Below are 13,925 nucleotides of genomic sequence, written 5' to 3'. Positions count from 1 at the left end.
CTGCTGCCCTGTTTCAATGTGTAGGTGGCGCCATTTAGTTTAAGGGGAAGCTCAGAATTGTATAACGCATATTTATTCTTCATAAGTTGTCCTATCATGTCATGAGATCCGCGTTAGAGAATCGTGCTCTGAAATGTTCCCCAACTGTTATTCTCCGTCCTGTATCAGAACCATCCAAGGCGTTTATCTCCGTACTCATAGTCCCATCGTAGAAGAATGGAATACTATAACGGTCCTTCGTGCCTTTGTTGATGACACGATGCAAAGCGCTCCGATATTGTTTGTTTGTCCAAGCAGACAAGACATCGCCAATATTCACAACGAAAGTATTCTCAATTGTGGGAACAGGAATCCATGCGTCTAAAGCCGGATGCAACACTTCCAGACCCTCCTGATCTGGATGTTGCAAGAGGAGGGTGATAGCTCCAAAGTCAGTATGTGCACCCGCTAATGAACAAAGTTAGCTAGGAACAAACGAATCAAGCCGCATCAAGATTTGCTATCGTAGGTAAGAGAAGCAATCTTACCACCTAACTGGAGCTTGCCTTCTGAGGGCTGGGGGGGATAGTGTAGCAATTTGACACTAGCAACGGGGTCCTCCATGAAATCATTGAATACGTGGTCATCATACGGTAATCCTTTGGCAAGAATCTTCATAACCTCAGTGGCCAGATCAAGCATATGCTGTCTGTATTCCAAGATAGGCACTTTGAATTCATGATCCATAAGATTTGGCCAGCGATTTGGTCCGTAGAGATATGTGCCGTATCTAGGATCATCTGCTGGGACGTCTCGGCCAATTCGCATAGCCTAACATGATGATTAGTCAGAGCAAAGTATCGTAAAACTCGTAATCAGACATGCTTCCTTCTGGTCCGGCGTCTCTCCGGCCTGTAATGCTTGCGACCCGATCGCTTCGTATCCTCGGCCAGACAAGGGATCCTTGGTCAGTAGGAGTTTCTGCTCAAGTGGCAGTGAGAAAAATCTTTTGGAACATGCGAATGCTTTTCGCTGCAATTCAAGGGGGATTCCATGACCGACAAGTTGAAAGAACCCGTATGTCATGCATGCGGAGCGGACCTCGGATACCACACTTTCAGGATCGCTGCCATTCAGCCAGGGCTCGAGGTTGATGGTAGGAATCTCTGCTTTTATTTCTGACATGATGTGATAATACACTGCCGAGGTGTTTTGATTTTGTTCTTGAGGCCGGCCTTGTGGTGATGCTCTGGAATTACTATCATGACTGAAATTAGATTCACACTGAGGCTGTTATTGACTATAAAGCTAAGCCGCGATGTGTTAATAATCTCAAATCTCATATTCATAGTAGGGCGCCTTTAGATTAGATCAAGTGGGAAAAGCATGACGTGAAGGGTTGGAGCTAATAGGAGTGGACACTCACGGTGGGAGGGCACACTTTGACTAGGTCAAGTCACATTCGAGCTTGCGGCTGGGCCTGACACTTGAACAAGGTCAATTTCTTACCGCTTTGAAGTGGATATCTCATCACATTATGCGGAAATGTTCGAGGCGGCCTCGGTCCGTCATGCATCCATTCATTTGCTGTATGCTTTCAGGGAGATCTAAGTTTCTTCTCAATTCCTTTCAGCGTGAAATACATCGTAAGTATCTATTAAACACATTGAAGCAGTTCTGAAAGTCTTGTAGCCATAATTGTTTGATTAGCAGTCTAGCTTCAATAAACTCCGAGCATTATCAAAATATATTAGCTTTTGTGCACTGGGACCAAATAGGCCCTCCACCTCCCGATCATTTTTATCGGCCGAATCAACAACTGCATCAGCAGGTAAAAAGGGAAAATCAGTTCCATATAGCAATCTCGACGCATCCGTAAATCTGAGCAATCCATGAATTTGATCTGGAAACGGAAATCCAGCCAGGTCGAAGTAAAAGCGATTCTGGAACATCCTTCGAACATCATCGCTTGTGATGGCGTTGCTTCCGTAAATTCGGGTAGAATATGCTGTGAAGCGCTCAATCACTGCAGGGAGAACTGAGCCACAATGCGGCACAATGAAAGTGATGCCCGGATTTCGGTCTACTGTTCTAGAAAGAATCAGATTGGCTACTGCTCGAGCAGTGTCAAAGAAAAACTCGAGCATTGGGCGCGGATACTCCGGTAGTGGTACAGCTTCCTGTGCTTTTCTCTCCTGTCTGGAATGTTCGTCGTTGATGGAACATAGTCGGCAGGTAGTCGGGTGTATCATGACGGTGGCATTGCGTTCGTTAAGCTTCGTAAAGACCTCATCCAGCAGAGGATCTCCGAGATAGACTCCATTGACATTCGTTAGGATAGCAAATCCTTTTGCACCCAGGTGATCCAAGGCGTAGTCGATCTCTTCGATTGAACCCTCTACATCAGGAAGTGGTAAGCTAGCAAAGAAGGAGAATCGCTTGGGGTATATCTTGCTGATCCGTGCTAGTTCCGAGTTTGTTTCCCTCGTGATCTTTCGACAAAGAGGTACGTTTCCAGGAGAGAGATATGTACCGGGAGATGTAATACTTAGAACGCTCCTTGAGATATGAGCCCGGTTCATGAGATCCAAATGAGCTTCTACGCTCCATTCCTATGCCCTCATAGTGAATAACGGTGACTTTCTACGGATATGAACACTTGCTTACAGGAATTCCTGCCATTCCGTCAGGCTTGTCCCATCCAAGTTCCATGCAATAGCTCCTCCAGTTAGCCGGCACTGCATGGCTGTGGGTGTCGATGCGCTGCATTCTTATGATGTATAGCTTATAGGCACTAGTATATGTCTATTGATTGACAAATGAAGTTTTACAGCTCGATCCAGCTCTCGAATTATAGGTGAAAGAGAGCTCGAATCTGAGACCTGCTGAGTTTCCAACTACACCAGGTAAGGTGGAGGACGCTCACAGGGCGTGTGTGACCTGGTAAAGTGCGCCAACCACAAAGAAAATTAATGAAGTGCAACCGCAGCTAGCCGTAATGACAGCGTTGTCACACTTGTTTACCTTGTAATCCTTTTTTAGATAAATTCCTCTCCTCGCATTTGGAGCTTTGTCCTATCGATTGGGGCAGTACGAATCTTCGTTGACAACAACCTGTAACCTGATAGTCGGCACCTATTCTAGCCTCTTTGAGAACTTGCTGGATCAGTTGGTTGTCCTTGTGGAATCTCTGGAGATAGAGAAAAATCGCATCTCCCTCGACTGTCGCCCGTTGGTCCAACCACCACACCGTACCGCGCACCTTCGAGAACCAAAGACACATCAACAGAAGAGCCACTGGGTCTTTCTCCCCTAAAAGATCTTTGAATCGCGGTTTCATATGTCCGACAAATGCAAGAGTCTTTGCCAGTGATCTATCAGCTGGAGGCGAGTTGAGGACTTGGAGGAGAGCCTGTACTGCCACAAGGTACGGATGGCTGTCGGCAGTTGACGAGTCATCAAGACCACACAGCTGGACTAGTATGTCAGGGATATCCGTGAGCTCTAAATCAGGCAGAGGTCGGAATAAGTGTAAGTAGTCCTCTCTCAAAACGCTAAAGATACTATCAGGTCGGAGAGGATTTACGATATCCCACACTGCCATCTTTCCTTTGCTTATGTTGAGCCAATCAAGATGGGTTGGCTTTGCTGCATCGAGGGGCCAAGCGTTCCGCGGTACCATAGCATCCACAGACGAGAATGAAATCACACCCAGCATTGCCGCAGCAGCCCACAGCGGATCTCGGTCGTAAGATTGTATAGGCTGGTTGAGCTTTTGGTTGAACAGCGACAGACACTTCGTCCAGTGGAAATCCTCGCGTATGGTGCGGTGCTGAAGTTGGGGCGCGTGCAGTAGCCGGTCATGCGTTGCTGCTATAGTGAGGGTAGCGTGCATAAGAAACGGATACTATGAATCATGTATTAGTCTGAAGAAGTATGTTTCATGTTTGCTGAAGAAATATCTGTACTCACTGAAAATGCGAACTGCATGATATTGGTTTCGTACAGTTTGATCATCATCGGACTGCCCAAAGTAGGAAGCGTGTGGCGTTGGAACGTGTCCAACAGGTATACAGATTCTGAGTCAAGATGCAATGATGTAATCGAGCCTGCAACGATGGTATTATATAAAAGAGCTGCTACTGGTCGTTCGATATACCGTTGGGGCACCAGGTCCTTGGTGTGCTCCTGGTACGTTGACTTTGGCTGCTGCTCTCCGGGGACTAGTAGATCTGCAACATCGGATCTGAAATTGCACAAAACACCATAACTCTTGCACTGAGAGCACTGGGGTCTAATTTCATCGCACTGGTAATACCATGTGTCAGAATCGTACCAAGGCGATAGCTAGCCGGGCTATTGCGTACTTTGACTCGACGTAGCTTGCAGTTAGGGCAGCCACTCCGAGATTTCTTGGCTGCTCTACCCCTTTTCACGGTGTTCCCTTTAGATGCTACCCATGATGATCCCATAGTACTTATTATCCTCGTTTGGCTTGAAGAGGGCTGCGCCCTTGAGCTAATTCCGCAGCAGGGAGGGTTGGTGTGGTCAATGGTAGGCAGCTGTTATCTCCGTGATGTGTTGGGAGCGCCAACTTGGATTCCCGGTAGGAGCCCAGCCCAAATCTGCGGTATATGACGGTATGATCCTAGTTATTGTCGCACGCTGACAAGTTGAGTGATCCTAATGTTGAATGGCTTCAGCCTAAGATGCATCGACTGGGTCGGTCCACAAAGACATTCTCCAGACTGACTAGTAGTGAAGTGTTTAGTAAGCCATTGAATTTCTGACGCTAACCCGCACTCGCATTCTGCGACTCAGTTTCTCCGCTCAAACCGCCTCACCTGAAAGAATGAGACATCCTCATTGGCCAGTCCGGCGATCATTGTCTCTCCGATCCAAAACGTACATCTCAGGCATTACGGATATTTCCAATATTGACCGAAAGATAAGCGGACTTAACGCAGAATAGGCATCTCTCCGATACTATTATACGTAGCTCATAACATCCAAAAAGAAAAAAAGGAGAAGAAAAAACCATATAAAGGCTATGGGCTGCCCACTTCAGACATCCATGGCTGGGCAAGACATGCTTCGAAAGCACTTTGGACTCTGGTTAACGCTAACATTCTTTTTCCACCTGTCAATACACGTCCAAACCATTGGTGTCCACTTCTCATCGACTCTCAATCGTTAAATATAACCCCAAAATTTTCCAGTCGCAAAGGCTTAGAACACGGCCTGAGTCATCATGCGAGTCTTCGTCACGGGTGCCAGTGGCTTCACCGGCCAAGCCGTTGTGAAAGAACTGTTGGAAAACGGCCATCATGTCTTAGGTCTCGCGCGGTCTGATTCTAGCGCTAAGATAATCAACGATTTGGGAGCTGAGGTACACCATGGATCCCTTGAGGATTTGGACAGTCTCAGGCGAGGTGCCGCCGCTTCGGATGGTGTCATTCACTTAGCGTTCATTCATGACTTCTCCGACTATATCGGGAATTGCAAAAAAGATCAAGAGGCTATTGCGGCTATAGGCGAAGTGCTTGAGGGCTCCAACCACCCTTTTATAGTCACATCTGGTACTTTTATGGTAACCCACGGTCGTACTGGCACCGAAAATGATGCTGCAGACGAAACACAACCCTTCAGTGGTGCTCGTGCAGCGTCAGAAGGTGTTTTGTTATCGTTCGCATCAAAAGGCGTACGCGCTTCAATCATACGCATCTCATCTACAAACCACGGTGAAGGTGATCACGGCTTCATTGCCCGGCTATGTGCTATCGCGCAAGACAAGGGAGAGTCCTCATACGTGGATGATGGGCTCAATCGTTGGCCCGCCGTACACCGCTTCGACACCGCCCGTATATTCCGGCTCGCCCTGGAGAAAGGCAAAGCAGGGTCTATATACCATGCCGTGGCCGAAGAAGGAATAACTATCAAGGATATCGCATCCGCAATTGGGAAATGCCTTGGGGTCGCAGTCAACAGCAAGACCTCTGCGGAGGCACAAGCACACTTTGGGTTCATGGCAACTCCGCTTGGTATTGATAACCCAATGTCTAATGCGATAACTCGGGAGCAATTGGGGTGGACTCCCGAGCATCCGGGGCTTATAACCGATATCGAATCAGGTCTTTACTTCAGACGATGAGCATGCTGAAATACTGGTCTAGTTTTGATACCGTCGTATCCATGTGGTATCCATAGGGTGTGCTCTTGAATTCCTGTCACACGACGTTAGCCTTTAATCATATTCTATCAGCTACATATCCAAGGAGTAAAGAGAGGCGTGGTTGCATTATAAGAACATACATGACGAGCAACCCGGTGGCGAAACTCGGTGGCAGATTGCGTCACAAAGATCTAGATTTAGGAAAGTCACTTTCTTGCGATCATTATTCGACAAGACAAGACAAGATTGTGGGAGGGTTCCATGAATTCATGCCCAGACCTACGGATTAATGCAGGTTAGAAAATTCAATATAGTAGGCCTTCCGTCGTCAGATGGATTCCTCGTGGATGATCGGACACAAGGAGTTATAATATTTGAGATTGAAGTCTGCATCGAAATTCAGAAGAACGTTCCTTTCCAGGCAGCTGCCACCGCCTGTGCCACAAGCTTGTTTATTGCGATGCCAGGATGATAATCATTGAACCATAAGCATGACACTCCGTCAGAGTTGTAACAAGTCGCATCAGGTGAGCCATATGCCGTAGGATTTGCAATTGCAGTGTTAAAAGGCGCTGCAGTATCTACAATCTGTGCTGTGACGCCAGTGTTGGCAGACTTGAAGGCTGCCAAACGACTTGTTAGCAAGTTGTTATACTGGATAATGACAGCGTCCTCTGATGCTCGAGCATCCGCAGACTGTCCTAGCATGAGGGGTGTTTTCGTAATCGCTGTCAACAAGTTTTTAGACGATAGTCAAGTTTTCTTTGAGATATTTGGCTTACGCGGAACAGAGAGTAGAGCAAAATTGCGAGCACCAGCGTCGTAAATGATCTGAAGCTGTTGGAAGTACCGATCCATGATCGCATTGAGAACATCGGTCTCGTTACTCAACCAGTACGAGTTTCCTACATCATTTACTCCAATCCACACCCCTATCAGTGTGTTTGCCGCTGTCCATGGAGCATATGATGGCTTTGACGCAATATTGTTAGTAAATTCTGTGACCTGGTCAACGAAGCTGAGGACGGTTGTTGTGTATGGGGCCACTAAAGTTGCGTCTGTCGTTGCACCGCCGTACGCGAAGTTGTACGACAAAGTCAAGGATGTGTTGAGTTGCGAAACAAGGAATCCGACCCAGTTCAAACCACCACTTGCCGTCCAACCCGGTAGAGTTGGGTTTCCTAGAGGGTTGTCCGCCGAAGGCTTGGTTCCAGTGATGTCAAATCCCGTTTGGGAGTAAGAATCTCCACTTCTAAAGTTAGTCGGGGAATTTCCCTCACCACGCATAACTACTCACAAAGTGATTAAGTATTTAACGCCAGTTTGCGTGCTTCCCGTGGCTGAAGTGGTTGTGCTATGCGCTATTGAAGAGGTTGAAGATGGTTTTACGGAGCTGGACGATAGCTTCGATGTGGTCAAGGTTGTAGCGATTGACGAGCTTTTAGTTGAACTCGCTACAGACGTAGCACCGGGAATACATTGAACTTTTACGCGTCAAATACTGGTGGCTTCAAGTAATTTTCATGAATACCTACAGTAGTAAGGGTTGTATGACGTGCACGTTGAGCCCGAGGTACAAGAGATTGACCCTGAATAGCCAATTCCTCCACACTGGCCCCAAACAGGTACTTGACCAGTGACAAGTGTAGCGCAAACAATGCCCAAGAAAATGGTCTGGAAGACGGCCATTGTGAACAGGCAAGTTCAATTCGATTTCAAACCAGGCATTTGCCATACAAGTCTGCAGAATCCATAGTAAAGTTAGACATATTTATATGGTCTGACACCCCAACCCAGCACCACAACATACAATGGGCTATTGCCCTGTTAGTATCGGAGGAGGTCTTTCAGATCTGAATACTAGTGGCAAGCGTTAATCTCCCATTTTCTAGACAATTGGTGGAATCGGGCATGTTTCGCAGTTAGTATTTGTCCTCAACGGCGACTGCCAGCAAGTCTACTCCTTGTGGTATGCGGAGGTTGCAGGTGCCGCGATTAGAAAGGCTAGACCGGAGCGCGGTGCCGGTCAAGCGGATCAACGGTAGCTTCGACCCGTGCGACCTTCTCCGCGTCGTCATCTCCTACCCGATAGCTCCTAGTCCCAAGGGCCCAATTGTAAATAATTTGGTCTCCTAAGGGAATGATGTTGTCGTCGCGTTTGAGGAGATTGAAGCTCAAATTCGCCGACGACGCCACACTTTTTACACGTCAAGTACAAGTCTAATCGGATAACGAGGATCAAGATTCTCATTCTGGAAAAAATGTGAACCAGGTAATGAATACAATGTTATTCTTCATTCATGTCTGACGCGTGGTACTCGCTCGTTCGCTCAACCTCAGTCTTGCCATTGCAATCCCAAGCATTCGTTCACCTGCACCGTTATGCATGAACTCAATCCACATTATGGATTTCAAACCAGTGCACACATCCGCCCAAGACCGGAGCTCCGTAAGCTGGATCGTCTGGAGGAGGTACGCTGAATACCACTCCTGGTCAATCTCAACTGGGATTGACACGCCCCAGACCATCAGCAACCAAAGCAATACCAAAGGTGGTATGGTGATATCAGAGACTTGCAATTTTTGTAGAGCATTTCTGAATAAGCTGATCATATAGCTGTATCGAATCCTCATGCTTTGCCATTGCAAAAATATCGTCGAGGTGAACGTTAACATACCAGCCCTGATGACCTCATTCACAAGATCATTAGAGAATCGTAGACGAAGAAGTCGGTATGCTACAGAAACCATGATCTCATGAAACATTTCGGGGTCAATCTTTCTTTTTGTCTGATATGCGAGATTCGCAAATTTCGAAAACTCTCGGAGGTCTTCCCAAACGATAGCGAGCTTCTCATCTAGGCTCTTTGAAAATTTGGATATCATGTCATCCACTTGACACAGCCCGCCAAATATTAGCCCGCGGCTAGCCACGTAGGACTTCCAGGATATGGCAGTCAATAAGAAGAAAGGCTTGAACCCAAAGCTCAACGCGATTCCAAGATCCGTTCTAAGATCTATAAGATGTTTGTCGTGAAACCGGCAGATGAGCTAACCTACCTGCATATCTTAGTCTGAAGCATACCTCTGTTATCTTTCAAGGCATCAAAGCCACCACGTAATTCGATCATTTTACATAGACCGTTCATGTGGTGCAGTGCTGCATCACGATCCCCTAGGGCGCCGGCCGCCACCGCAAGAGTCATCACCACCATGATTGTGGCGTCAGATATCGATCTCATGTCGTCATTTGCCGCTAATCTCTCTTTGAGTAAACTTACGGTCCTAGTAAGATGGGAAAGCGCGAGCGGACCTAGTTTTCGGCTTGATTGCATATCTTGAAAGGTTTGTGTGGTAAAAATCATCGAATGAAGATACACAACGTCGCTCATGAGATGTCCGTACCAGATAGAGTCTCTCGGGTCAAATTTGACGCAGAGCTCAAATGGATACATTCCGTTCTTTATAAGCGTAAAAACTAGAAGATCTTAGCCAGGTGTGGCGCGCGCTCCAGCGCGACGAAAAGTTACATTTTATCACATCTTCCATCATGTATTGCTTCATATCCTCTGGGAAACGAAGCAATGACAAGTCGGAACCTATTTTTGAAGGAATAGGTGCAGCCGGAGTCGATTTTCGTTGATTATCTCCCGAGGTTCCATCGGCTAGATTGATCCAAGATGGTAGTTCCTGGAGGCGCTTCCGCCTGTTTTTCCCTTTCATGACGTGGCTTCTAATAGTCTTGCGGTCCTCTCCACCTGGGCGTTGTGGAGTTGTGGTGATGATGAACTCAACATCGACATTCTGTTCTCTCTCGCTTTCTCGGTCGCGATCCCGGCGACGTGAATATGGTTTCGTATCAGTGTTTTTCTTGCCTTGGGGCATCTTGAGAAGAGGTTAGGATTTGCTGTTGAGGAGGTTCTATTGCACCCGTGAACTCCGATTTAATTGGGTCTGCACCTCAAATTCGGAGCTGCAGAGTCACGAGTCAAGCAAAATGATCAGACAACACCTCAAAAGCCACCAAGTGCCACCTCGTAACCAATCAGCAACAGCTCAGCTGGTGATTGATTTTGAGTGAACAGGCTGATTCCATGATGTGAAAACCACGAATTGCATGGGAGGTAAGTACCACCGTAAGTACTGATGGCCGCTACTGAGGAGGGAGCTCGACATGAAGGTAGATGTCGGGACTGATAAACCATGCAGGTTTTGGAACAGGCTTGCTTGCGTGGATCCGGCGGCCTAATTAAGGTGTATCGCCTCACGCTATTCGTCAGCTTACTACTCAATGCCAAGACTGAATTGATGGCCGTATCGGGATTAGATCGCTTGTGAGATTCCTTGATGTGCCGAGATATTCATGCTCTTCTACTATTCTGAGCAGGGTAGCAACTCTATCATGGGGTTTTCACTGGACCAAAAATACATCTTCAAGCCCATCCAATATCATGCAACTAAGAAAATTAGCAAAGGTACGCGGCGGCGTCTCCGAGCGGGCCCGAATACAATGTCCGGTCACTGATGGTCTAAGCCAAGCATCTAGTCCAAAAGAGGCTTCTTATGAGAGCTTGGTGTTCATGACCGATTAAATACTACGGGCATCGAATTACCCGATGTGTCTTAAACTGGCGCCTTACAATCTTGCATATATATATATATATATATATAAGGCTCTTGATTGCGGCCGCTGACGCTTGCCAAGCTGCCAAACCCCATTTTCTTCAAGAGCCATAGAACCACCAGGTTTTTGAGGGTCACTCTTTACTAAACAACTCCAAAAATGGTCGGATCTAAGGATATACCACCTCGAACGGAAGGTGTAAATACGATCATCCTCAAGTCTATGTGCACAAAGATCAAGTTCCCCCCTAAAGACACCAACTTGACTAGCATGGTAGCCATCGTGACTGGCGCCAGCAGTGGTCTTGGTCTCGAATGCAGCAGACAGATGTTGTCTCTAGGGTTGTCTCGTCTCATCATTGCCGTTCGATCAGTAGAGCGAGGCGAAGCTGCTGCTGCCAATTTACGAAAAGCCTACCCCAAAGCGGTAGTAGACGTGTGGACATTGGAAATGGAGTCGTACCAGTCAATCCAGGATTTCGCCCATAGATGCGAAACCGCCCTCGTTCGCCTTGATATCGCAATCCTGAATGCGGGCCTCACCCAGTCCAAGTTTGGTATTGTTCCTTCTACGGGGCATGAAAGAACAATACAGGTAAATTATCTATCCACGATGCTTCTCGCCATCCTCCTTCTTCCGATCCTCAAGGAAAAGACTGCAAGTTCCCCTGGCCGCATGACCATCGTCAACTCTGGAGTATCGCTTACCGCGAAGTTTCCAAACCATGCGCAAAGACCGCTACTTCGGTCATTCGACGACACCAGCATTACACCCTGGGATCCCATGGAGCGTTATTACTCGTCAAAACTTCTTGGGCAACTCTTTTTCGCCAAGTTGGCTGATTATATCAAGGCTGATGACGTCGTCGTCAACATCATTGAGCCTGGATTGATCAAAGGCACTGGATTGCATCGTGATATAACAGGTATCAACGGAGCTATCATGGCTGCTTTTAAAGCAATAACTGCAAGAACTCTTGAAGAAGGCGCCGCAGTATACATTGATGCTGCTATTGTGAAGGGAAAGGAATCGCACGGGTGTTTCCTTATGGATTTCGATGTCAAGCCGTGAGTTGTAACCCTTTCACTGAACAAGGAAACCCAGCAAGGATTGTTAACTGATGTTTCTCGCCTCATAGTTTTGCCGCTTTTGTGTACAAGCCTGAAGGACAGCTCGCCATGGACCAATTGTGGGAAGAGACTATGGAAGAGTTCAAATTTGCGGGGGTTCAGGAAACATTGAACTCTCTTGCGTGAGCAAAACCAGGCTGTCTGTGGGTACGCTGCTATACACTCGTCACTTTAAGTTATAAGAATGTCAAATTTTCTATTACTCAATTGAGCACATATAGCTTCAGCTTAGGTGATCGTCTCGACAACAAAGGTGACATCCCCATTACAGGCACCTCTGAATGAGTGGCTTTAAGCTCGTAGATATGCCAGTCATGGAATCTTAAAAGAGGGAGCGTGTGCAGAACTTTACTCGCCAGTTCATTTACATGGTTCCTCGATAGGGAAATCAGCCATCTAGGGGTAGAACGGACTGAAGAATAAGCAGTGATACGCAATATGGAGGGCTCTACCCTCGCTCAAATAGTATTTCCCCTGAATAATATCGCCAATGGTCTTTCACAGTGGTGGAGTATCGGCAAACATATTAAGGAAACCATCCGGGTTTCTGGCACCCTTAGGTTTCACTTCGTCCACCTTCTTCCTGATTTCAACTTCTTCCTATGAAAGCCTCACCTTCAAGGCTCCCAGATTCTCCTCCAGATAATTGATATGCTTGGTTCCTGGGATTGGTATGATGTCTTCTCCTTGAGCCATGAGCCAAGCAAGCGCTAGCTGCCCGGGGGTGCACCCCTTCTTATCAGCAATGGCCTTGAACTTCTCCACCAATTCCAAGTTCTTCGGAAAGTTCTCGCTACTGAATCGGGGCCAATTACGCCGAGAGTCATCCGGTTCGAAATCGTCAAGCGACTTGAAACGACCTGTCATGATGCCTCGGCCAAGAGGGGCATAGGCGAATGTGGATACACCAAGCTCACGGCATGTGCTTAGTAGATTTGTCCCTTCTTCTCCTTCGATGTCCAGATCCCATGGATTGTACTCCACCTGTACGGCGTGGATTGGATGAATTGCATACGCTCGGCGTAAGGATGTAGACGAGCATTCAGAAATACCAAAGTATTTGATCTTTCCTTCCCTAGAGACGCGGTCAGTATGATGTTGCTCCTTAAATATAGCCAAGCACCTACTCCTTCAATTGAACCAGAGCTTGTACCGTTTTCTCAATCGGAGTTACCTCATCAAGGCGATGAATGTAGTATAGATCAATGCTCTCTACGCCAAGTCTAGAGAGACTCCGTTCACATGCTTCACGGCCGTACTCGGGCGTGCTATCAATGACCACACTGTAGCTACCATTCTCGCCAAATTTTACTCTCAGGCCAAACTTTGAAGCGAGGAAGATATCCTGTCGGCGCTCCGGATGTAGTTTGAACCACTTGCCGACGATATCTTCACAATCACCGTATGCATCGGCGGTGTCCCATGTTGTGTTTCCTAGCTCCCAAGCACGGTCAAGCAGAGCAAGACGCTCCTCATCGGTGCTGTCGATCCGTAAATATATCGTGAAGGAAAATAGAAGGACAGACCACTGACCCAACAGATCCATATGCAGCCCCGATGCCCATCAAACCAAAGCCCATTTTGTTGATAAGTGGGCCATCTTTTCCCAGTTTCCTCGTGGGAAGCTGGACTGGTGGGGCCATTGTGTTTTGATGGAGAAGCTGTCTTGGAGAAAACCTGATCAATATAGACTTCGATACGTTAATATGGCTGAAGAAACCTGGACCGAGTGATACGGTTTAGTATTATTCTATACTATGGCCTTGAGGCAAGTGCCCTTTTATAGGACACTTCTTGAAGTCGAACCAGAAACACGATCCATAATCCATTATGCATCATGATCAAGGGAGTGGGACATGGCATCTACCTGTGTGGACCATTTGCGAGCGATGGCTTAAACTAAAGCGTCCCCGAAGCGAATCATGATGCAGTATGCCAGCCCATTAGTGTCCCACGGCGACCCGTGGGCTTCCACAGTTGTAGACTTGACTTTATGCACCAAACGTGAATCGTCGCCTTA

The 13,925-nt window shown here is 47.2% G+C and overlaps 2 protein-coding genes across 2 annotated transcripts; one reads left to right on the top strand and one right to left on the bottom strand.

Moving 5' to 3' along the window:
• Window positions 1–10,934: 10,934 nt before the first annotated feature.
• On the top strand, window positions 10,935–11,846 carry UCRPA7_8821 (putative short-chain dehydrogenase reductase family protein; the record flags this gene model as incomplete). The annotated part of the gene is made up of 1 exon (XM_007921331.1): window positions 10,935–11,846. One exon carries the CDS (start codon window positions 10,935–10,937, stop codon window positions 11,844–11,846), a length of 912 nt encoding a protein of 303 aa, XP_007919522.1.
• Window positions 11,847–13,028: 1,182 nt separating this feature from the next.
• On the bottom strand, window positions 13,029–13,548 carry UCRPA7_8820 (putative aldo-keto reductase yakc protein; the record flags this gene model as incomplete). The annotated part of the gene is made up of 2 exons (XM_007921330.1): window positions 13,029–13,386; window positions 13,439–13,548. 2 exons carry the CDS (start codon window positions 13,546–13,548, stop codon window positions 13,029–13,031), a joined length of 468 nt encoding a protein of 155 aa, XP_007919521.1.
• Between the last annotated feature and the right edge of the window lie 377 nt (window positions 13,549–13,925).

Source organism: Phaeoacremonium minimum (genome assembly GCF_000392275.1).
Source record: "Phaeoacremonium minimum UCRPA7 unplaced genomic scaffold PA7_03_scaffold_610, whole genome shotgun sequence".
NCBI lineage: Eukaryota > Fungi > Ascomycota > Sordariomycetes > Togniniales > Togniniaceae > Phaeoacremonium > Phaeoacremonium minimum.
The sequence above is the reverse complement of the archived record's forward strand: the minus strand, read 5'-3'. Positions and strand labels throughout refer to the sequence as shown.